At 37.5% G+C, this 22,969-nt stretch overlaps 1 protein-coding gene across 2 annotated transcripts in view; it reads right to left on the bottom strand.

Annotated features, from left to right (window-relative positions):
- The window catches only part of AKAP7 (A-kinase anchoring protein 7), a 122,491-nt gene that overhangs the window by 47,356 nt on the left and 52,166 nt on the right, over nt 1-22,969 (bottom strand). For both annotated transcript variants that reach the window (XM_027551553.1, XM_027551552.1), the window contains exon 7: nt 7,989-8,136. In XM_027551553.1, the coding sequence (XP_027407354.1) occupies nt 7,989-8,136 (148 nt within the window). The remainder of the gene's footprint in view (nt 1-7,988; nt 8,137-22,969) is intronic.

Genomic DNA, 22,969 nt, shown 5'->3' with positions numbered 1-22,969 from the left:
CAACTATTAGTTCTCTTTCATTTTTATTTGAGCATAACAATGAAATTTTAAATAATTTCTTCTTAGTAGACAGGTTTCATCAGGGAAACTTTCTTACAGGTTTCATCAAGAAAACCTGTAAGAAGACTGTTAGATTATAAAAAGGAACAAGACTGGCACTTGAAATATAATATTCTACCATGTCAAAGGTTCTGCTTTTCAAGAACATTATGATTTCTAGGTAGGATGACATAAGTCTGTTAAACCAGGATAACTTGGTTTTCTTGGTTTTCTTCTAACTCAGCAAAGTACACTTCCAAGGGTACCATTTGGATGATAAATTACATGGCCACACAATTTATGTGCCATAGAGTAAATAATTAAACACCTTGCACTCAGCTCTCATTAAATTACATGATAATTTTGAACAGGGAAAATTTCTAGACGCTCAAGTTTTCAGGTGAAAAAACAATGTACAATTCCCTTAGGTGATAAACTGTATTTTTACTTTTCCTTCTTCTAACATGCTTGAAACAGATTCATCTTAAACAGTTTAAGTAGAGATGAAATTTTCTTAATCATTTCCCTGTCAGTCTGTGCAAAAGAAAACAAGACCAAAATTTTTGGCCCCGCCCACCACAAAAGAGGCATTCCTATATTCCTACAGAATATAAGTGTCACATAATATGATTTTAACATATCATTTCACATAGATATGCTATTGTCAGTCTTGGGTATTTTTCTACTTGTCACATTTTTAACCACAGGATGCTAAAATGGAAATTTTAAAGGGATGAACAAAAAAATTAAGGAGAGAGGAATCAAACCATTTATATTTTATAGAGAGATAACTGAGTAGCCATCAAAATTAATCTGTTCAAAGAAATGGTTGGAAATATTGATCAAAATTAAGCTTAGAGAGTTGTCTGAGGAATAAATTTTTTCATAGTTTTCTTGGATATATGTACTGAAGCAAAAGTTCTTAAATGTTTTGGCCTCAAGACTCTGCTACACTGTTAATACTTATCTACAATCTCTCGCACCAAGAGCTTTTGTTTATTTGGTATATTTACTACATTAGAAATGAAAAGATTTTTAAATGTATTTCATTCTTTTCAAATTATCAATGATAAATTCACTATATATATAATGTCATCACAAATGTTTTGTGAAAATAACTATATTGTTAATTAAAAATTTTATAGTGAGATGAATGGCATTATTTTACATTCTTGTGACTTTCTTTAATGTCTAACTTAATCAAAGATTTATCCTCATATCTGTTTCTGCATTCAATCTGTTGCAATATGTTGTTTCATTTGAAGTATAAGAAAAATCCAGCCTCACAGAGAAGTATATTTGAAAAATGCAGGAGAATAATAGCCTTTTCAGATAACTGTGGACATTCTTTGATATTACACTGAAACTCAACAAGTTGTAGTTTCTTAAAGCTTAATTGCAATGTTGAATCTTAAAATGGATCAATAAACTTTCATACTATTTACAGTCAAATCTTTTGGTCTATCTTGAATATTAATGGATCTTTTATCCACACATGTCTTTGTAACAACATGCATCAGTCATTTTAAAAATACAAATTCACTGAGTTACAAAGATTCTCCATATTTTGACATATTTCATTATATAACATCAAAAAATTCATTAATATCACATCTTCTTACTAGGAAAGTCTTTATGGATTACAAAGAGGAGCAAATAAATGTCTGAGGGAAAGGAAATTTTCAGTATCTTGATAATGATAATGGTTTCATAGGTACATACATATGTTAAAAATTCATCAACTTATCCACTTTAAACAGGTACAAATCTTGAGTGTAAGTTATACCTCAAAAAAGTAAAAACAAAGTTTGATAGATAAAAACAACCTGGGAAAACCGAGTTCCTTATTCTACTCTGTTCTCTTTCTGTATAAAATTTTCCATTAAAAAAAGTGGGGAAGTTTAGGAATCTGTCTACTCACAGTAATAGATCAGTTTTCTTAAATTCTTACTATTGTCTGAAACCTTGAGTTTTATTATTAGCGGTAAACGATGTCAGTTTTCTTTGATGTGACAGGTTTATTTCAAGAAAATGGCTGCCAAATACCCAAATGTGGAAACAAAAAATGTCTAAAGGTCGTTTTTTGAGAAAAAATGGTGTTCCATGACAGGAAGTGGCTACTTTAATATCATCACTAATATTACCTCTGCTCTGTCCTGCCTCCTAATGTACTGCTTCTCTCCCCTGTAAACTGTACCTATTGTTCCTGGACAGTGTCCTTTCTCTACTATCCATCTCATCCTATTTATCCAAACCCTGAAACTCCCCACGCCCAGCTCTCCTATAAGCTAAAGTTATATGCTTCTTCCACTGTGTCCTATCAAAACCCATCATTGTTATGGATGAAGCTCTATTCATCTACTCCTCCTCCCTCTCCATTTTTCAGATGTAGTCTTAGCTCCCCAGTGACACTGTATACTCTTAAGGACTATGTCTTACACTTCTCTGTATCTTGTGATACCCAAGAGGAGTATACACATCATACACACTCAATAACATTTATTAAATTAATGATGAGTAATTATTATTAAACAGCTAGGGTTCCCAGAAAATCACATTTGTACCTCTGCTTGCTGAAGTTATAAAGAAGTACACGGGCCTGGTAAAAAAAAAAAACCTTCTAGACCTTTCCAAATTCTCCACTGCCTCCTATGAGAAATATCTGACAGCTGAAAGTAAACTAGTCTTTGCAAGCACTAAATTGCTCATCAATCTTCCAAAGGGTGTCATTTAGTCAATTATTTTCCCAAAGGAAATATAAATGGAACAGAGCTGCCAGGGAAAAATTAATACACTCAACTCCAGTAAGTAGCTCACAGAGAAGAGCTTTCACCACCCTAGGACATCTGAGCTATATTTCATTCCTGGATTCACCAGGAAGGACTGGTTTTACACTTAAAAAAAAAATTGTATTTTAAATGATTAATGAATGCAGTTAGGTTTGTAAGAAGTTACAGCCCAATATTAAGTAAGCATATTATCAACCAAATTTTTGATGAGAATTAAAAAGTAGTACTTTTTTCTTGCATCTGAATGTATGACTATTGCCTCCATAACCCACCAAACTTCCCCCTAACACTCCAGATAAAGGTGCACAATGACAGAAGTTGGAGAGGAAAATGCTCAGCATGGAAACCTAAAGCAGGCCCAGGGAACAGCAACAGCTGCCAGGAGATCCAAACTCAGATGCTGTCAGGAACCACGGAGGTAGTGTGACTGAGTTAAGCAAATTGTAAAAGAAGAACAAGAGTGAGGGGATGACAAAAGGTAGCTGCTTTCAAGGTGTACCCACCCAGGAAATCACTGCATTCAAGATCGTGAAACAGGTGTGGCCATATTTTTTGATTGTTCAAAGGCACCAGAAACCCAGATTTTTTTTTTAAGTAAAATTACCCCTAAATTGGCAACAATTATAAAAACAAACAAACAAAAACCCTGTGTTAGTCCAGTATTAATACAACACGTTGTAGCTGTTTAGTCACTAAGTCGTGTCCAACTCTTTTGCAACCCCATGGACTGTAGCCTGCCAGGCTCCTCTGCCCATGAGATTTCCCAGGCAAGAATACTGGAGTGGGATGCCATTTCCTTCTCCAGGGGATCTTCCCCACCCAGAGATCAAACCTGCATCTCCTGTATCAGCAGGCAGATTCTTTACAACTAAGCCACCAGGGAAGCCCAAGACAACATGAAGGGTTGCTAATTAGTGATCTTCGGAACACACAGTAAGGTTGGTGGGGTGCAAAAAAAATTCTAAAAAAAAATTCCTAAAACTAAAGCTCTATTTCACACCCACTTTTAGTAACTGAATTTCTTTCTTAATCTGAGTGTCTGAGTACTTAATTAATGATCACACCAGATAGATGAAAAGCTCAAATGTAAAAATAACCAAAAAAGCAGAGGAAAATATAAATGAAAATGTATCAAATTTTTAGTTTGGAGATGACTCTAGTCACAATAATTAAAGAAATCACAGAATTTTTGTATCTATAATTTTACAAAACTAAAAAACATCTAATATGAAAAATTTCTTGTGACCAAAACTGAATGCAAAATAAAACCTGGCAAATATCTGAAGCCAATATAGCAAAAGGCTAATCATCTTTACTCTTAAAAAAAAAAATCCTCACAAACTATTAAGAGACACAAGAAGAATGAAATCCAACTCCTGATGGACAAAAATAGCTTGCTGCTGCCAGTTCCTAATACAAAGCAATTACCCTGTGGGACCAGGGCTGAGACATCTGCAAAACCACACATGGGGTTATGACTGGGAAACATACATAGTTAAATGAGTTCTCAGAAAAACTTTAAAAGCACCAGAGAAAATCAAGTGCCACAAGAGACCCAACAAATAGAAGAATTCATAGGAACTGGATCTTCAAATATGATAAGAATTTTCAAAATTAATTATATTGAAATCATCAAAGAGATAAATGAAGGAATGCATCCATAAGCAAAGAGCCGAGCAGGAAAATATGATAAAAATCAACTGCAAATCTTGGAAATGAAGCATATAGTCATTGGTATTTTTAAAATGTCCTAAACAATATAACTGAGACAGCTGAAAAGAAGATCAGTGATTTGAAATCCAGTATTATCCAAGAATGCACCATTAACAAATTAAGATGGGAAATATGCAAATCTAAAAATTCTCTCCGCCAAAAAATTCACATATGTATCTATATATACACTTTTATGAATAATTTCAGGAGGTTCCCAGAGTTCCTGAAGCCGAAATTCTACTCTAGAATTCTGAACACAAAATATCTTATGATCATCTGAAATCTGTCCCATTCTCTGTATACAACACAATACTGGTTATAAGGTTCAGGAAACAGACATTATATTTGAATTAGGATCAAATTAAAGAGCAACCATACCAAATGTCAGCCAAATAAATCTGAACAAAAGGGTGGAAGATCTAAAAAACACCTTTCTCCAAAGAAATCACCCATATGACTAAAAAGCACATGAAAAGATACTCAATATCACTAATTATTTGACCAAAACTACAAATAAGATATCACCTTACACTGGTCAGGAGGGCTTCCCTGGTGGCTCAGACAGTAAAGAATCCACCTGAGATAAGGGAGACCTGGGTTTGATTCCTGGGTTGGGAAGATCCCCTGGAGGAGGGCATGGCAACCCACTCCAGTATTCTTGCCTGAAGAATTCCATGGACAGAGGAGTCTGGTGGGTTACAGTCCATGGGGTTGCAAAGAGTCACAAAAGCCTGAAAGACTTTCACTTTCACACTGATAAGAATGGTCATCATCAAAAATCTATTATACAAACAATAAATGCTGGAGAGGTTGTGAAAAAAAGAGAACCCTTCTACACTGATGGTGGGAATGTAAACTGGTACACCCACTATGAAGAACAGTATGGAGACTCGTTAAAAAACTGAAAATAGAGCTACCATAAGATCCTGCAATTCCATTCCTGGACATATATCAGGAGAAAACCATAATTCAAAAAGATACATGCTCTCCAGTGTTCACAACAGCATTATTTACAACAGCCAGGACACGGAAGCAACCCAAATGTCTATCAACAAAGGAATAGATAAAGAAGATGTGGAACATAGACACAGTGGATTATCACTAAGCCACAAAAAAGAGAAGGAAATAATGCCACTTGCAGGAACATGGATCACCCAGAAATGGTCGAACTGAGTGAAGCACGTCAGACAGAGAAAGACAAATACCACATGACAAACATCATTTATATGTGGAATCTAAAAAAAAGGGTACAATTGTACAAATGAACTTATCTACAAAACAGAAATAGAGTTACAAATGTAGAAAACAAACTTATGGTTACCAGAGGGTAAAGGAGGGCGAGGGATAAATTGGAAGATTGGGATTGACATATACACACCACTATACATAAAATATGTAACTAATAAGGAGCCATTGTATAGCACAGGGAACTCTACTCAATACTCTGCAATGGCTTAAATGGGAAAAGAATCTGAAAAAGGGGAAATACATATATATATGTGTGTGTATATATATATATATATATATATATATATATATATATATATATATATAAAACTGATTCACTTCACTGTACACCTGAAACTAACACAACATTGTAAATCAACTATACTCCAATAAAAAAACTTTTTTAAAGATAATACAAAAAAAAATCTGAACAAGAAATGAAACTCACAAAGAGTCCTGAATCCTGCCCAATATTTTCGGCTGTAAAACTCAGGTAAGATCAAGAAAATCAGTAATTATCCACAGCAAATATAAGACTCTAGTGTGTATTAAAATTTGTTAATGATTATAAAATAATTATCATTTTCAATGTCAACAGTAATGTTCAGAATGGTAGGAGAATACAGATTATGTGCAACAGGTAAAAACCATTTTTTAAATAATCTTAATGATCCATATGGGTGAAATTTGAAAGAAGCTAAATTGCTCTGAGTTAGAAAAGGATGAGAGATAAAGAGCCTGAGAGAAAAAGTCGAGAGAAATTGCCTGGGATAAGGGGAGTTTTAGAAACCGAGCTGGAAAGGAGCAGTAAAAGAAAATTCAGTGAGTGGAGCATAGTAATTTGGGGTGAGCTGAACAGAGCTGTGTAATGGCAATATTGGCGATCCATGCTGTGAGCTGCATAATGCAAGCCCACAATATCTTCAGTAAAATCTACATGTTGCTCTTTTTTAAAAAAATAGGAGTGGGAGAGGCAATGAAGCACTGAGTTCTCCTTCAAGGCTGGCCTAAAGTAATTACAGACAAGATATGGAAAGCTAGCCAAAATCTGTATTATGCAAGAAGGATTTAAATTTGCTTTTTACAGTGAACATAAAGAGAAATGTTTGGTCCGCATCAAAACTTTGATGGAAGCCAGCTCTCTTACAGAGGTTCTGAAAACAAAAAAGTCTTCCTTAAAACACACTTGACATGTTTCAGAACACAGAATTCAAATGACATACTGAATATCTTCTGTTTAAGAGGGCTAAGATCTTTGGAAGGTAAAATGGCTTCTCTGATGAGAATTTAGAAATAAAATTGTCTTCTTGAACATTTTAAAAATACTTTCTGTATAAAGATTCTTTCAGGATGTATATTTCCATAGGTTTTCTTCAAGCTGACCTTGATGGTGGCAAGAAAGTACCTTGGTTGAAGACCCTTGAGATATTTAGATACATGTTTTTATCTTCTCTACTTTCACATCACTTAAAAAGTATACAAATGATGTTGTCTTGAAGTTCACAATTTTGTAAGAAGATTGCCCAGCTTGAAATAGTAAATTTCAATCACAACAGATCAGGTTCCTTTGAAAGACAGCCACATTGCAAACGAGAAATACCCCTGTTCTAGTTTTTCACATTCTTCTTTTGGTGTACATGCTCTGTACTTGGAAACATAACTGTGTATGAATCTGTCTCATCACAAGCCATCTCTCTCATAAGATGACAGAGCATTTATGCATGAATCTTGGTCTCCCCTCAAAACATATTTTTCTTAAGGAAAAAATTGAAAGACAAGTTTTCGATCTCTGCAGGCCACCTATGCTTTTTCTTCTCAGAGTGAAACTTTCTGGCCTGGCACAGTCTATTCCTAATTAAAAGCAGCAAAGATGAAAATAGCTGGCATAGAAGGCTGTGATCATATAGGCCTTCACTGATGAAAACGCTTTTTTTATATTCACAAAATAAAATTACACTGAAATGAATTTTGAATCAACATTTCAAGACTTCACGATGATTATATTTTAAAGCACAGAAGCATAAAAACTATTGGTACTGAAATCTTGACTGATAAATATAAATAATAAATATGTTCCACAAAATTTTTAATGTATTATTGTCAAAACATAATGTTTAGGAAAATATGGCACTGAGAAAAACATACAACATAAACTTTGCCAAAACAAAATGACGCTGAAGAAATCAAAACCAAAGATAATAATTTTTAAATGCCACTCACCAATCACAATTGAAGACTCACAGTGATAATAGCCATTACTTTGCTTTTTCTTCAGCATGGAGCAAAGATCTATACAGTGTACCACTTCTTCTCCAAATCTATGGCCGATAAATTTTTCATATAATTTGGGGTCTATTTTTTTCACTCCCTTGAAATGACAAGACAAAATCACATCAATCAATCATTTCATTTAGGCAACCCATTCATATCTTTATCACTTTCTTAGAACCTGATAGTACATTTTGATATACAGTCTTGCCTGCTGGCATCTGAAAATGGATGCCACAAAATTGCTGTAAAGTTGTTTTTAAAGTCTCTCTGCCTGGAATGAGTTGTATTTTTTTTTTTTAAATTGAAGAGTGTTGAGCAAAATTAATAAGGTATATCAAGTTGAAATTTGAGGTATCAAGGACAGAGTAATCATCTCCAAAGACAATGGAGAAATGGGAGAAATTTTCAATGACATGGAACGTAACATTTTATAGTTTATATATATATAAATATAAATATATATATATATATTCTTCAAGTCTTTCTCTATGCATGTATGTTATTTTCAAATTATACTTATATAAAGTAAAGTAAAGTAGCTCAGTTGTGTCCAACTCTTTGCAACCCCATGGACTGTAGCCTACCAGGCTCCTCTGTCCATGGGATTTTCCAGGCAAGAGTACTGGAGTGGGTTGCCATTTCCTTCTTCCTTTATATATACTTATATAAATCTTACTAAAGTATAATTAGAATATGCACTTTCCCTTTTTATTCACAAAAATCACCAAAAAACTTTAAATGCAGATAGAAAAAAAATTAAAATCACACCAAACTACTACTAAAATTTTATATATTTTATTTTTCCTATGCATGAGTTGTACCATGAGTACTATTTGATAATAAGCTTTTTTCAGTTAATATGTCATATTGATAAGTAATAAATAAATGTGAAAAATATTTCTATATAGTATTCCATTATATGGAGATATAATTTATTCACTCAATTCTTTATTGTTGAACATGTTTATTGTTGAACTCTCTCCGAGTTAAGATCCTACATGCCTCAGCCAAAAAAAAAAAAAATATATATATATATATATATAAAACATATTTTTGTTGAGCTATGTGTTTCAACTGAGCTCCTGATCTTTCCTAACCACTTCACTCAGACTTCCCCACCTCAGTTAACAGCAACCATGTTCGACTTGATCAGGCTGAAAACCTTGGGGTCATCCTTGATTCTCCTCTTTCCCTTAGCCCTACTTCCAATCAGATCATGTTGGTTCTACCTTCAAAACACACCCAGTTCTCACCACTCCCCTGCCACCTCTGTCCAAGCACTTCTGTTTCTTTCACCTGGATTATCCCAAGAGCTTCCTGACTGTGTTCTCTTTGGAAGTCAAACCGATCCTATGAAAACATACACCCAGATCATGTCATCCTCTGCTCAAAATTCTCCAAAGGGTCTCCATTTTTCTCAGAGGAGCCAAACTGCCCCAACCCGCCTGCAGGGTCCTGATCTGCTGTCCCTGGACCTCGTGGGCCTCGTGTCCACCACTCTCGCCTTCATCCCTCAGCAGCCTCCCCAACCTCCTCACTCTTCTGTGAACAAGCCAGGTAGAGCCTACCTCACAGTCCCTGTGCTGCCTGTCCCTGCTTCCTGAAATGCTCCTCCCCAGATATCTTCATCGTCCATCCTCATCTCCTTTAATTCTCTCCTCAAATATTACTTTCTTAATAGGGCTTCACTTATTACCTTTTTATATAAAAAGATGCCTAAGAAATTGATGCTTTTGAATTGTGGTGTGAGAGAAGATTCTTGAGAGCCCCTTGGACAGCAAGGAGATCAAACCAGTCACTCCTAAGAGAAATCAACCCTGAATGCTCAATGGAAGGACTAATGCTGAAGCTGAAGTTCACAAACAGATGACCCATTGGAAAAGACCCTGATGCTGGGAAGGATTGAAGGCAAAAGGAGAAGAGGGCAGCAGAGGATGAGATGGTTGGATAGTATCATCGATTCATTGGACATGAACTTGGGCAAACTCCAGGAGATAATGAGGGACAGGGAGGCCTGGTGGGCTGCAGTCCATAGGATTGTAAAGAGTCAGATACAACTTAGCAACTGTACAACAATAGGGCTTCACTTAACCACGCCATCCCTCCTCCCCAAGCAGCCCTCCCAAACCCTCTCTCTCTTTCTCCCCCTATACATACTTATGTTTCTCCATAGCACTTACCATCTTCTAATATATTATGTAGTTCATGTTTATGTCACTGTCTGTCTAGCTGTCTCTCTCCATTAGAATAGGAGCTCCACACAAGGATTTTTGTCTGATTTTTATTCTCTGAAATATATATCCTCAGTCCCTTATAGCTTATGGGCTTCCCTTATAGCTTAGTCAGTAAAGAATCTGCCTGCAATGCAGGAGACCCGGGTTCAATTCCTGGCTTGGGAAGATCACCTGGAGAAGGAAATAGTAACCCACTCCAGTATACTTGCCTGGAGAATCCCATGGATAGAGGAGCCTGGCAGGCTACACAGTCCATGGGGTCGCAAGAGTCAGACATGACTTAGCAACTAAACCACCACCATCCTCAGTCCCTAGAACAGTGCTTGACATGAAGCAGGGCTCGATAAGCAACTGTCACAAGTGCAAAGGAGGATAAAGTTTCAAGAAGAGAATAGTTGACAACATCAAATGCTGTTCATTCAGAGTTCAGCAAGAAAGAAAATGAATGGATTTCTTTTGATTTGGTGAGCAGAAGTCCATGAGGGACAGCAGAGCCTAATGCTGAGGGTCAGTTAGTGCATGAGGGCAAGTCCCTGCTTGGCCACTTCTCAGCCATGTGGCTTCATTTCAGTTTCCTTATCCATAAGATGAGGCTAACAATCATACCTACCTCTAAGTGCTATATGCACTAAATTAGTCAATTTATAAAAGTGCTTAAAACAGTGAAATATGGTAAATGCTATAATATATTGTAGATAATTATTATTAGGAAAGACTACTGAAAATCATAGGTAAGATCTCAGGGGGGAAAAGTTCTGAGTAAATGGAAACTGACCATCTTATTTCTCTTTCAAATGCTTTTTCATTTGTGTGTGTTTGTTGTGTGGGGATGGGATGGGGAAAGGGTGTCATTCATTCCCTTTGAACAGACAAAAGATCAGTGATAACTTAGCAGAAAAATTAAGACCTTCAATTTTTAAGATACCATTGCCAGCATTGTATGGCCACTATAATCTCCATTTCAGTTTTGTAAGATGTCACTATTTTTTTTAAAAAATAAGGAATAAAGGAAATATAAAAGCTACTCTAATCTGTTAGGCTAATTAATTTAGTTTTAGCAAAAAGTAAGTACCAACTCTTTTGTAAGAATTCTCCACAGATGACTTCCAACATGAATCTCAAGAAGCTATTTTTTACTGGAGAGTGAAATGAACTTAGTTCTTTAACCCATAACTTACAGAGAGAGCTGTGGTTCAAAGAGGCAGGAGACCTTAGGACGTACTAAAAGTTACATGCTCTGATCAGAAAACATCTTCAATAATAAAAGTATCCAGAACAGCTTTGTCTGTTATATAATATTAGCATGGTCCTTGTTCTCCAGGGAATTTTTTGTTTGACAATATATTTTGCAGGGCTTTTTTAAGGCTCTTTTGTCCCTTGGAAATATATTTCTTTTCTAGTAAAATCTACGTGAATTAGTCTCACTATCCAGCGGCAGCAAGTGGTATTTCTCCTTCATAATAAGGAAAGGACTTTCATTCAAAAAAATAAACAAGTACATCAAAATTGGGTATCTATATAGTAAGATTAAGCAGCCTCTAATTTTCCAAATGGATCCAGAGGGTTCTCAAACTATTACCAGGGACATCAGACTGCAAAGCTATATTTTTAAAGCTAAAAAAGATGGTTTTCAGGTTTTGGACCACAAATTAGTCTTTGCTTCCCTTCTTCATAGCCCAGACACTTTCCAAGGTACCTCATCATTTAAAGAAAAGATGGAAGCTTAACATGTTGTTGTTGCTGAGTCTTTAAGTCATGTTAGACTCTTTGTGACCCCACGGACTGTAGCCCACCAAGCTCCTCTGTCCATGCCATTTCCTTCTTCAGGGGATGTTCCCACCCAGGGATTGAATCCAGGTCTCCTGCATTACAGGCAGATTCTTTACCATCTAAGCCACCAGGGAAGCCCATAACATATTAGGAAAGCGCAAAGAAAAGCCTCAAAAATGGTTAGAGGCAGGAAAATCTGACCTGTAAAGGCTGAGAGAGTTGGGATTCTTTCAAACAACATGTAGGGTATCTTCAACAAAACCATGCTAAGGGTGCTGCATCCTGGAATGCTGAATATGCCTGGTGACTGTCTACTACTATGCTTGAAAATTATTTTTGCCTAATAAGGAACAGGGTGTATTTTTAAGGCTTTGTATTGATAACTGTAACCAATATAACTGACTTATCAATTATACATCATAACACTGAAGGAGAAAATAGGAATTTAAAGACAGAATGTCACACTTTGAAACAATAAATTAGTGACAAGAAACATCAAACAAAATTTGTTCAAGACTATCTTAATTAATCGTCAGAAATGACTGAAGTTTTACTTCCCTTTGGCCTAGTTTCGGGTATAGCTTAGGGAGAACTATCAGTGCTGTTCACAGCCACATGATAATTTCTGATACAATGGACCATGAAACCCGGAGGGACTTCATTCTCGATTGTTACTTGGCACCCAAACAGCCAATACAGGGAAAATGCCATTGAGAGTGTATTTTTACAATCGTCTGATGGCTGCTTCTGATAACTCATGGGTATTATTTACTCAGGAAGCATTCATCATATCATGATGTGCAAAATTTAATATGTACCAAAGAGGGCTCAGTCTTATAAGCCTATGCATCCATCTCTATTTTCAATTTAGGAAGTAAACAGCCACAAAATAAGAAAATTCATATTAGTTAACAATCTGAATGTGAAAATCATTCAGCTAAGGTTCTGAAAGATAAAATATTTATTATTCAAATTTAGTTTCTACAACAAAGTTATTGTGATCAGAAAAACAATGGGATGCCAGTTTTGTTAAGAAGGTTAATTTTTTTATAATAAAAGATAATTTCATACTGTTACTTGTTATCTTATTATAATGATTACAACCTCCATGATGCAGAAATGTACAGGCTGCATATCAGACCAAAAAGAAAAGAAGTGTCCTTTTGAGGTTAAGTTTGATATTCCTGGAGCTCTGTTATTTTCCAATAGTTTATTTCTGTTACCCAGCAGCTATGAAAGAAATGCATGTTTTCTGTGATAATGGTATGAAATAAAAATTCAAGATGCAAATTAAGACTCAATCCAAACTGGCCTGTCATTTTAGGCATCAGCTGATAAAAGAATGGTAATCTTTTATGTTCATTTTCATAAGTGATAAAAAGTTATATATCTTTAGTGATATGATACCAGTTAGAAAACTAAAATTATTTTTTAAAGTGGGTTTTCAGTGACTTTCTGTTTCCCAGAGAGCCCACACATTTTATTTTTTCTTAATATTTATTCATCTCTCTGTTTCTTTATTTTGCTGTGCCAAATTTTAGTTGCAGCATGCAGGATCTAGTTCCCTGGCCAGGAATTGCACCTGTGCCCCCTGCATTGGAAACATGGAGTCTTAGCCACTGGACCATCAGGGAAATTCCCTAAACTTATTCTTAATGATCACTATTCCTAGTGAAAAGTTACATATTGGTGATTCAAAGTTATAAAAAGATTCTCCATCCACAAGGGGCTTCCCTGAAGCAAATCTTACTTTACAATTCTTAATGACTCTGTCTCTTGGCAAAACTACATTTTTCACTTATTTGTACTGTTTTACTTCCATCTTTCCCCGGATACAGACACTTGATGACCTCCTTGTCAGCTATAGTCTTTCCCTCAGCCCCTCTCAGTGGGGAAAACGGAGACCCCTCCCATTCAGGCTCAGTCCATCCAAGCCTGTTCATGACAGGGACGGAAAGACATGAGGAGTTTCCACCACACAGCCAGTGTGTTCTCGAATAGCATGGTGGTTTCAGATCCAGTGCCTAGCATCCCTGGCTGAGAACTGCCTTGCAGCTTTCCCATCTCCTCCTCCTGCTGCTCTCAGCCTGCCTGTCAGCCTGGGCTGTGCCTGGACCCTCTGTCTAGCAATGCCTATTTCCTCCCTGGCTGGAGCCCTAACACCCTGCCTCAGGCCTGTCAGTAACTTCAGAGATGAAAAAGTTAACGAGTGATGGGAAATACAAAAAACAGTTCTACTTTGCTCATTGATCTGTACCAATCTGAAAAAAAAAAAAATGATGCTTTCTACCATCAGTTTCACAATACTAGAAAATACTTCCATAGTATTTACTATGTACAGGCACTACTCTAAGAACTTATTAGCTCAGTTAATAACTGCAATAACCCTCTGAGATTAGTACCATTATTATCCCCCGATAAGGAAATTGATTCACAGAGAAATCAGGTCACTTACTGACGGACACACAGCTAGTAAGAGGGAGGGCTTGGACTCAGATTCAGGGTAAGTGGAGAACACAAATAAATTGAAAAAGAACAGAATGACAATATTCAAGCTCTTTCACTATTTAAAAGATTAAAATTCTAAGAATACTAATCATTCTTAAGATATAATCATATATACTATCATTGCTAAAACCAATGTGAAAATTGCTTTGAGAATTTGTAGCATCTAAAACACCTACATTTAATATGCTGCATTAGTATTAATAAATAAAGTGATAATTATACATCCATAGTAAATGAATTTTATAAAGGGAGATGGCAAAGAGTTTGTAATGTTACTTACACACGGTAAAAATTATCCGAAGTATCCAGACTGTAAGAAGAATTCCTCTACTGCTAACATGCAAATAATCAACTAAAACACAGGCAGAGATTATCTGCATTTTTTAAACCAGCTGTTTGTTTCAGCATCCAGTATTTCTCAGTTCTTCTTTTTAACTTACTTAATGCTAGAGCATCTATGCATCTCACCATGAGGCTTTTCAGAGAGGTCATCCCCTTAATCCCTCTATTTATATACTTGCGTTTAGCACTACTGCTTTGTTTAATCTTCAGGCTTTAGAGAAAGAAAAAGTAGAAACTCTTTACCCCAGCATTATATCTAACATTTACAATACTGCACCTTTCAGCAAGTAGTAAGTAGAAACAAAGCCACTACAGCTATGTTTTGAATCTGTTGTTGACACCTACTTCTCGCTGTCCTAACACTGAGAAGAGATGGATGATCCTTGGGGGTATCAAGTGGCAAGGAAAGCTGTCAGAGAAGAGGTGATAGACAACTCCCAGTAAAACAAGCCACTTCACAAAAAGCACCAAGAGAATATGCGGCATTGCTTTGTGGTATTGTTTTTATGAGTTGCTGGAATCAAAAAGATCAGAGGCAGAAACACGAATTTGGTTGCAGTTAGCCCATTTACACTGACTATGAATGTCATGTTAACCGGAAAAGAACATGTTGAGGGCACTCAGGGAAGTTCTCAAAGTCACAGACAATGCAAAAGCACAGGGAGGTTACAATACCTTTATTTACAACGCAGACTGCTCCCATCTAGGCTCATTCTTTGTCTACTTAGCAAACCTCAATTCCTCCTCAAGATTTCTCAAGTAGAGCATAAGAAAACATATGCTGTTTGGCCATATAACTGTTTCTGATATTTGCATGTGGCTTTTCTCATTTCTCATATGGAAAACTCAGCAGTGGCCACAAGACTGGAAAAGGTCAGTTTTCATTCCAATGCCAAAGAATGTTCAAACTACTACACAATTGCACTCATCTCACACGCTAGCAAAGTACTGCTCAAAATTCTCCAAGCCAGGCTTCAACACTACATGAATCGTGAACTTCCAGATGTTCAAGCTAGATTTAGAAAAGGCAGAGGAAGCAGAGATCAAATTGCCAACATCCGTTGGATCATCAAAAACACACGGGTGTTCCAGAAAAACATTTACTTCTGCTTTATTGACTATGTCAAAGTCTTTGACTGTGTGGATCACAACAAACTGTGGAAAATTCTTCAAGAGATGGGAATACCAGACCCCCTTACCAGCCTCCTGAGAAATCTGTATGCAGGTCAAGAAGCAACAGTTAGAACTGGACATGGAACAACAGACTGGTTCCATATAGGGAAAGGAGTACGTCAAGGCTGTATACTGTCACCCTGCTTATTTAACTTATATGCAGAGTACATCATGAGACATGCTGGGCTAGATGAAGCACAAGCTGGAGTCAAGATTGCCAGGAGAAAGAAACATCAATAACCTCAGATATGCAGATGATACCATTCTTATGGCAGAAAGCAAAGAACTGAAGAGCTTCTTGATGAAAGTGAAAGAGGAAAGTGAAAAAGCTGGCTTAAACCTCAACATTCAGAAACCTAATATCATGGCATCTGGCCCCATCACTACATGGCAAATAGATGGGGAAACAATGAAAACAGTGACAGACTTCATTTTGCGGGGGCTCCAAAATCAATGCAGATGGTGACTGCAGCCATGAAATTAAAAGATTCTTGCTCCTTGGAAGAAAAGCCATGACCAGTCTACATAGCATATTGAAAAGCAGAGACACTACTTTGCCAACAAAGGTCCATCTAGTCAAAGCTATGGTTTTTCCAGTAGTCATGTATGGATGTGAGAGTTGCACTATAAAGGAAGCTGAGCGCCAAAGAATTGATGCTTTTGAACTGTGGTGTTGGAGAAGACTCTTGAGAGTCCCTTGGACAGCAAGGAGACCCAATCAGTTCATCCTAAAGGAGTTTAGTCCTGGGTGTTCATTGGAAAGCCTGATGCTGAAGCTGAAATTCCAATACTTTGGCTACCTGATGGGAAGAACTGACTCACTGGAAAAGACCCTGATGCTGGGAAAGACTGAAAGCAGGAGGAGAAGGGGACAACAGAGGATGAGATGGTTGGATGGCTTCACTGATTCTATGGACATGAGTTTGAGTAAGCTCCGGGAGTTGGTGTTGGACAGGGAAGCCTGGCATGCTGCAGTCCATGGGGCTGCAAAGAGTCAGACAGGACAGAGTGACTGAACTGAATTTTTTCATTTCAATGAAGCAGAAACTCATAACTAAGGCATCTAGGAATGCTCCCTAGACAGCCCAATCTCAGCTGGAACCTCAACTCCCCTTGATCAAAGTCCAGCTGTGTTCTTGGCTCAGTGCAGCCTAGAGTTACTCAAGTGTAAACAAGTTATATCCTACTCCTCCTAATCACATCTGTTTTCCTAATATTTTGCTCTTTGGAGCAAATAATAACATGTTCTCCTGAATTTACCAATGTAACCATTTATTTCTATAAACTAAAGATAAAACATAAAATATCCAGTCACCAAATTTCTTCCCAATTACGAACTATAAACTTATAACTCTATTTAAGATGTTTTCATTCTTCATTGCAATAGCTTTCCATTTAATCAACAGTTCTCTCAACATTAAGTAAGTAAATATCAGCAAGTCACTGGTGCAAGAAATTCCCAGGATGTTAACAACGAAAAATGACAGTGAAGCTGTTCTGCAAAAGCTCATTCAGAAATAAGTTCATGAAAAATCCTAATGAATAATTTTAACTTGTCCTGTAACACTGGCCTATATACTGCAACATACATATATTGTGGTTGAATGTGTTCTGCTTTTATAGCCTAGAGGTCAGAAGTATGGAATCATTCATATAAATCGATTGGATTATCCACAGACAGAATTTTAGACCAAACTATAGCCTCAGATCCAACCTAAATGAGAACTGAAAACTTAGACAATGTAGCAGGGATTATATACACACTGGCAAAATCTTTTATATGCATCCATAGACATCATTGATGCTCAGTAAGATTGAAGGCAGGAGGTGAAGGGGACAACAGAGGGTGAGATGTTTGGATGGCAACACAGACTCAATGGACATGAGTTTTGGTAAACTCTGGAAATTGGTGATGGACAGGGAGGCCTGGCATGCTGCAGTCCACGGGGTCACAAAGAGTCGGACACGAGTGAGTGACTGAACTGAAATGAACTGAACTGATAAACATCACTTGGCTTACAAGTCAACATTAAGAAAACTAAGGTCATGGCATCTGGTCCCATCCCTTCATGGCAAATAGATGGGGAAACAATGGAAACAGTGAGAGACTTTATTTTTGGGGGCTCCAAAATCATTGCAGATGGTGACTGCAGCCATGAAATTAAAAGATGCTTGCTCCTTGGAAAAAAAGCTACGACAAACCCAGACAGCATATTAAAAAGCAGAGACATTAGTTTTCCAACAAAGGTCCATCTAGCCAAAGCTATGGTTTTTCTAGTAGTTAAGTACGGATGTGAGAATTGGACTATAAAGAAAACTGAGCATCAAAGAATTGATGCTTTTGAACTGTGGTGTTGGAGAAGACTCTTGAGAGTCCCTTGGACTATAAGGAGATTCAACCAGTCCCTCCTAAAGGAAATCAGTCCTGAATATTCATTGGAAGGACTGATGCTGAAGCTGAAACTCCAATACTTTGGCCACCCGATGGGAAGAACTGACTCACTGGAAAAGACCCTGATGCTGGGAAAGATTGAAGACAGGAGGTAAAAGGGACGACAGAGGATGAGATGGTTGGATGGCTTCACTGACTCTATGGACATGAGTTTGAGTAAGCTCTGGGAGTTGGTGATGGACAGGGCAGCCTGGCTGATAGTTTGCTGATAGTTAGGATGATAGTTTGCCAAAGATCATAAACACTGGCATATTCCACTTGCTTTTCTGCTCTACCCAGTATGTTCATCACCCAGGAAACCTAGACCAGCCAAACCTGACACCATTACCTGCATGTAGACCTCATCCCCATTGTGTACAATTTAAGCACATGCCTGTAGGGATATACCTGATAGAAAGTTACAATCTGTTGGGAAATATGTTTCACATGATTTTCGTATCCACTCAGCTAATTACCAGGAGACTACTGCCCCCATATCTGCACTGGAAATCAAGAGCACAAGGTCCTGTTTATGATTCTCTTGATTATCAGGATAGGTCAGGGAGGACGAGGAGCAAGATGGAATCCAAAGGGACCAAGTCATGAAAACAGGATGGAGTATGAAGGTGGGGGAGGAGGGATGCTGCTAAAGGTCCAGGACCACTAGAGAAAGTCACAGAACATTCTCCCAGGTAATGGCTGATTAAGATCTCACAGCTGTGCTGGAGACAAAAGTGAAACCACTCTGAATGAAATGTTCTGCTCTAAATAAAGTTATGTAACAAATCAGAATCAAATTCAGCTGTAGAGAAGGCTGTAGCCAAGGAAGGAAGAAAAGTACCTTCACACACTGGCCATCAGCTTGAGGTCAATGTAAAGACACGATGTACTTATAAGGCCTTAAAGATGGGTCTCCAAAATGATGTCATAGAGTTTACTAACAATTAAAAACGTTGGACTTCCCTGGTGGTACCGTGGATGGAAATCTGCCTGCCAATACAGGGGCCATGGTTTCGATCCCTGGTCCAGGAAGATTCCACAGGCCACAGAGCAACTAAGCCTTTGCACAAAAACTACTGAGACTATGTGCTGCAACTACTGAAGCCCATAAACTAAGAGCCCGTGTTCTGCGAAAAGAGAAGCCACTGCAATGAGAAGCCTGCACACTCCAACTAAACAGTAGCCCTGCTTTCCGCACCTAGAGAAAGCCCAGGAAAGGAAGGCCGAGCGCAACCAAAAATAAAATAAATAACATATAAAATGTTGCTATAGGTGATACGAGCTAGATGTCTTAAGTCTTTAACTACAGATAATGTGAATTTTTGCCCTTGCAAAGAGAAAAGAGCAATATTATTCATCTTTAATTTATAGGGCTTATCAGTTGGAAGAATTGAGTAATTTAGTATTATTCTGTTTTTGAGGTACCTTTCCTTGGCAGAATATGGTTCTAATAAATGGTCAAAGTAAATCCTTTGATATTTAGGATTGGAAATAAAATTCCAGTGTAAACTAGTTTGCTGCTGCTGCTGCTAAGTCGCTTCAGTCATGTCCGACTCTGTGTGACCCCAGAGATGGCAGCCCACCAGGTTCCTCTGTCCATGGGATTTTCCAGGCAAGAGCACTGGAGTGGGGTGTCATTGCCTTCTCCAAAACTAGTTATACATCTGCATGACTCATTTGAAAAGACCTTGATGCTGGGAAATATTGAGGGCAGGAGGAGAAGGGGACGACAGAGGGTTAGATGGTTGGATGGCATCACTGACTCAATGGACATGGGTTTAGGTGAACTCAAGTGATGGACAGGGAGGCTGAATGTGCTGCGGTTCATGGGATCACAAAGAGGACACGGGGACTGAGTAACTGGACTGAACTGAAGGCTAACTCATGCAACTCTAATTACCTCAAATACTTCATTATTGCATCTTTTAATCCTAGCTCTAAAACTGTTTTTTTTTAATGGCATTTAAATCAGAATCTTGCCTTGGGATACAAATGCTCAACAGTAAGTAAACTGGCCAGTGAATCTGTATGTTTGAAGAAAAGGTATCATTTAAGCCTGAATGATCAAGACCAGCGTTGCCTAAATGATGTGCTAAAACATGGGAGATGAAAAAAAGGCCACGCTTATCAAGTACATTTAGGAAATGATGCTCAGGTAGGATGTATAATGTTAAAAATATCCACTGCCCTTCTTGTGGTGTCCTTTGCTGCAAGTGGGTTTTATATCCTGCTCTGTTGAACCCGGAAAGGACCATGTGACCTTCTTTGGCCAATAAGACATGACGAGGAATGACGTGCGTCACTTCTTAGCAGAAACTTTCAGCTGTTTATCACCATCTCTCTCTTCCTTCAGTCAAAGGCCAGTGAAGTCCTAGATGTAAGCTGCTAAACCAAGGTCTTGAATAAAGACAACGTGCAACAGAACCACAGATGACCCAGCGGCAAAAAATTAAACTTTTGTTGTTAGAAGCTCTTAAGGTTCACAGTAAACCTTCACGTTTTGGAGATCCTAAGAAATCCTGAAATAAAGACTCAGATTAACTTTAACCCATCACTGCTAACATGCACTTGATCACAGAATCCTTACCTCACATAAAATCCTGAGAGATGTCCTGAGATAAAACTTTCAGGAAATGTCAATGAAAACACTTATTTCAAATCTCCATTCCACTCTGCACAGACTTAATAATATTAGGTTGACTGGGTCATTTCTTCTAGAGTTTTCAAATTTTTCAAAATCTCTTAACAGAATAAAGGTCAATCAGGAAGCCATTTTGGTATTTTGACATGAATCAAATTCCAGAATTCTTCCTTAAAAATAATATTGCTTTCTGCTTATTATTTCCTATATATTTCAATGTTCAAAGATGTATAAATTACTGAAAGGTTACAAATGAACATTTAGTGAGTCTACTTTTGAAGACAGCATTTCCAATTTTTAAACAATTAAAAGGCATACTTAGGTTTATCTCAAAACACAGAAACAGACAACAGAACAGCATGAAGCTGAAAAATGCCTTAGAAACAAAACTGAAGTCAGTTGCTATATATAGTGCTCTGACACACAATAGATGACACAGTTGACTAATGGCACCTAGACTCTCAGAAGAAATTACAATTCCATCTCACAGTAGATTGCACCACTTTTTTAGCTTTAAAAAAATTAAAGCAAAAAGAGATACTGTATTGTGTTTTCACTTATTGATTTTTAACTAAGAAAAATCCAAAGAGAATTCCATATTACAGCTTCAGAACTAAGTGCACTTGATAATATGAAAAGAGACTCAAAAACAACTAAAATTTTTAAGTTGTTAGGCATTGGGAGATCCAGGAATAGGTTACTGAAACAATCTGCTTTAACGTCAGTTCAGTTGCTCAGTCACGTCCAACTCTTTGCAGCCCCAAGGACTGCAGCAAACCAGGCTCTCCTGTCCATCATCCACTCCCAGAGCTTACTCAAAAGTAAGCTTTTGAGTCACCATCGAGTCAGTGATGCAATCCAACCATCTCATCCTCTGTCATCCCCTTCTCCTCCTGCCTTCAATCTTTCTCACATCAGGGTCTTTTCTAATGAGTCAGTACTTCGCATCAGGTAATCAAAGTATCAGAGCTTCGACTTCAGTATCAATCCTTCTAATGAATATTCAGGACTGACTTCCTTTAGGATGGACTGGTTGGATCTCCTTGCAGTCCAAGGGACTCTCAAGAGTCTTCTCCAACACCATAGTTCAAAAGCATTATTTCTTCAGCGCTCAGCTTTCTTTATGATCCAACTCTCACAGGCATACAGGACTACTAGAAAAACCATAGTTTAGAATAGATGGACCTTTGTTGGCAAAGTAATGTCTCTGCTTTTGAATATGCTAAGTTGGTCATAGCTTTTCTTCCAAGGAGCAAGGGTCTTTTAATTTCATAGTTGCAGTCACCATCTGCAGTGATTCTGGAGCCCAAGAAAATAAAGTCTCTCACTATTTCCACTGTTTCCCCATCTATTTGCCATGAAGGGATGGGACCAGATGCCATGATCTTCCTTTTATGAATGTTGAGTTTTAAGCCAGCTTTTTCACTCTCCTCTTTCACTTTCATCAAGAGGCTCTTCAGTTCCTCTTCACTTTCTGCCATAAGGGTGGTGTCATCTACATATCTGAGGTTATTGATATTTCTCCTGGAAATCTTAATTCCAGCTTGTACTTCATCCAGTCCAGCATTTCACATCATGTACTCTGCATATAAGTTAAATAAGCAAGGTGACAATATACAGCCTTGGCATACTCCTTTCCCAATTTGGAACCAGTCTGTTGTTCCATGTCCAGTTCTAACTGTTGCTTCTTGACCCACATACAGATTACTCAGAAGGCAGGTCAGGTGCTCTGGTATTCCCATCTCCTTAAGAAATTTCACAGTTTGCTGTGATCCACACAGTCAAAGGTTTTAACGTAGTCAATAAAGTACAAGTAGATGTTTTCTGGAAC

Source organism: Bos indicus x Bos taurus, chromosome 9 (genome assembly GCF_003369695.1).
Source record: "Bos indicus x Bos taurus breed Angus x Brahman F1 hybrid chromosome 9, Bos_hybrid_MaternalHap_v2.0, whole genome shotgun sequence".
NCBI lineage: Eukaryota > Metazoa > Chordata > Mammalia > Artiodactyla > Bovidae > Bos > Bos indicus x Bos taurus.
Note: the sequence above shows the minus strand (reverse complement) of the source record. Positions and strands in the feature narration are given on the sequence as shown.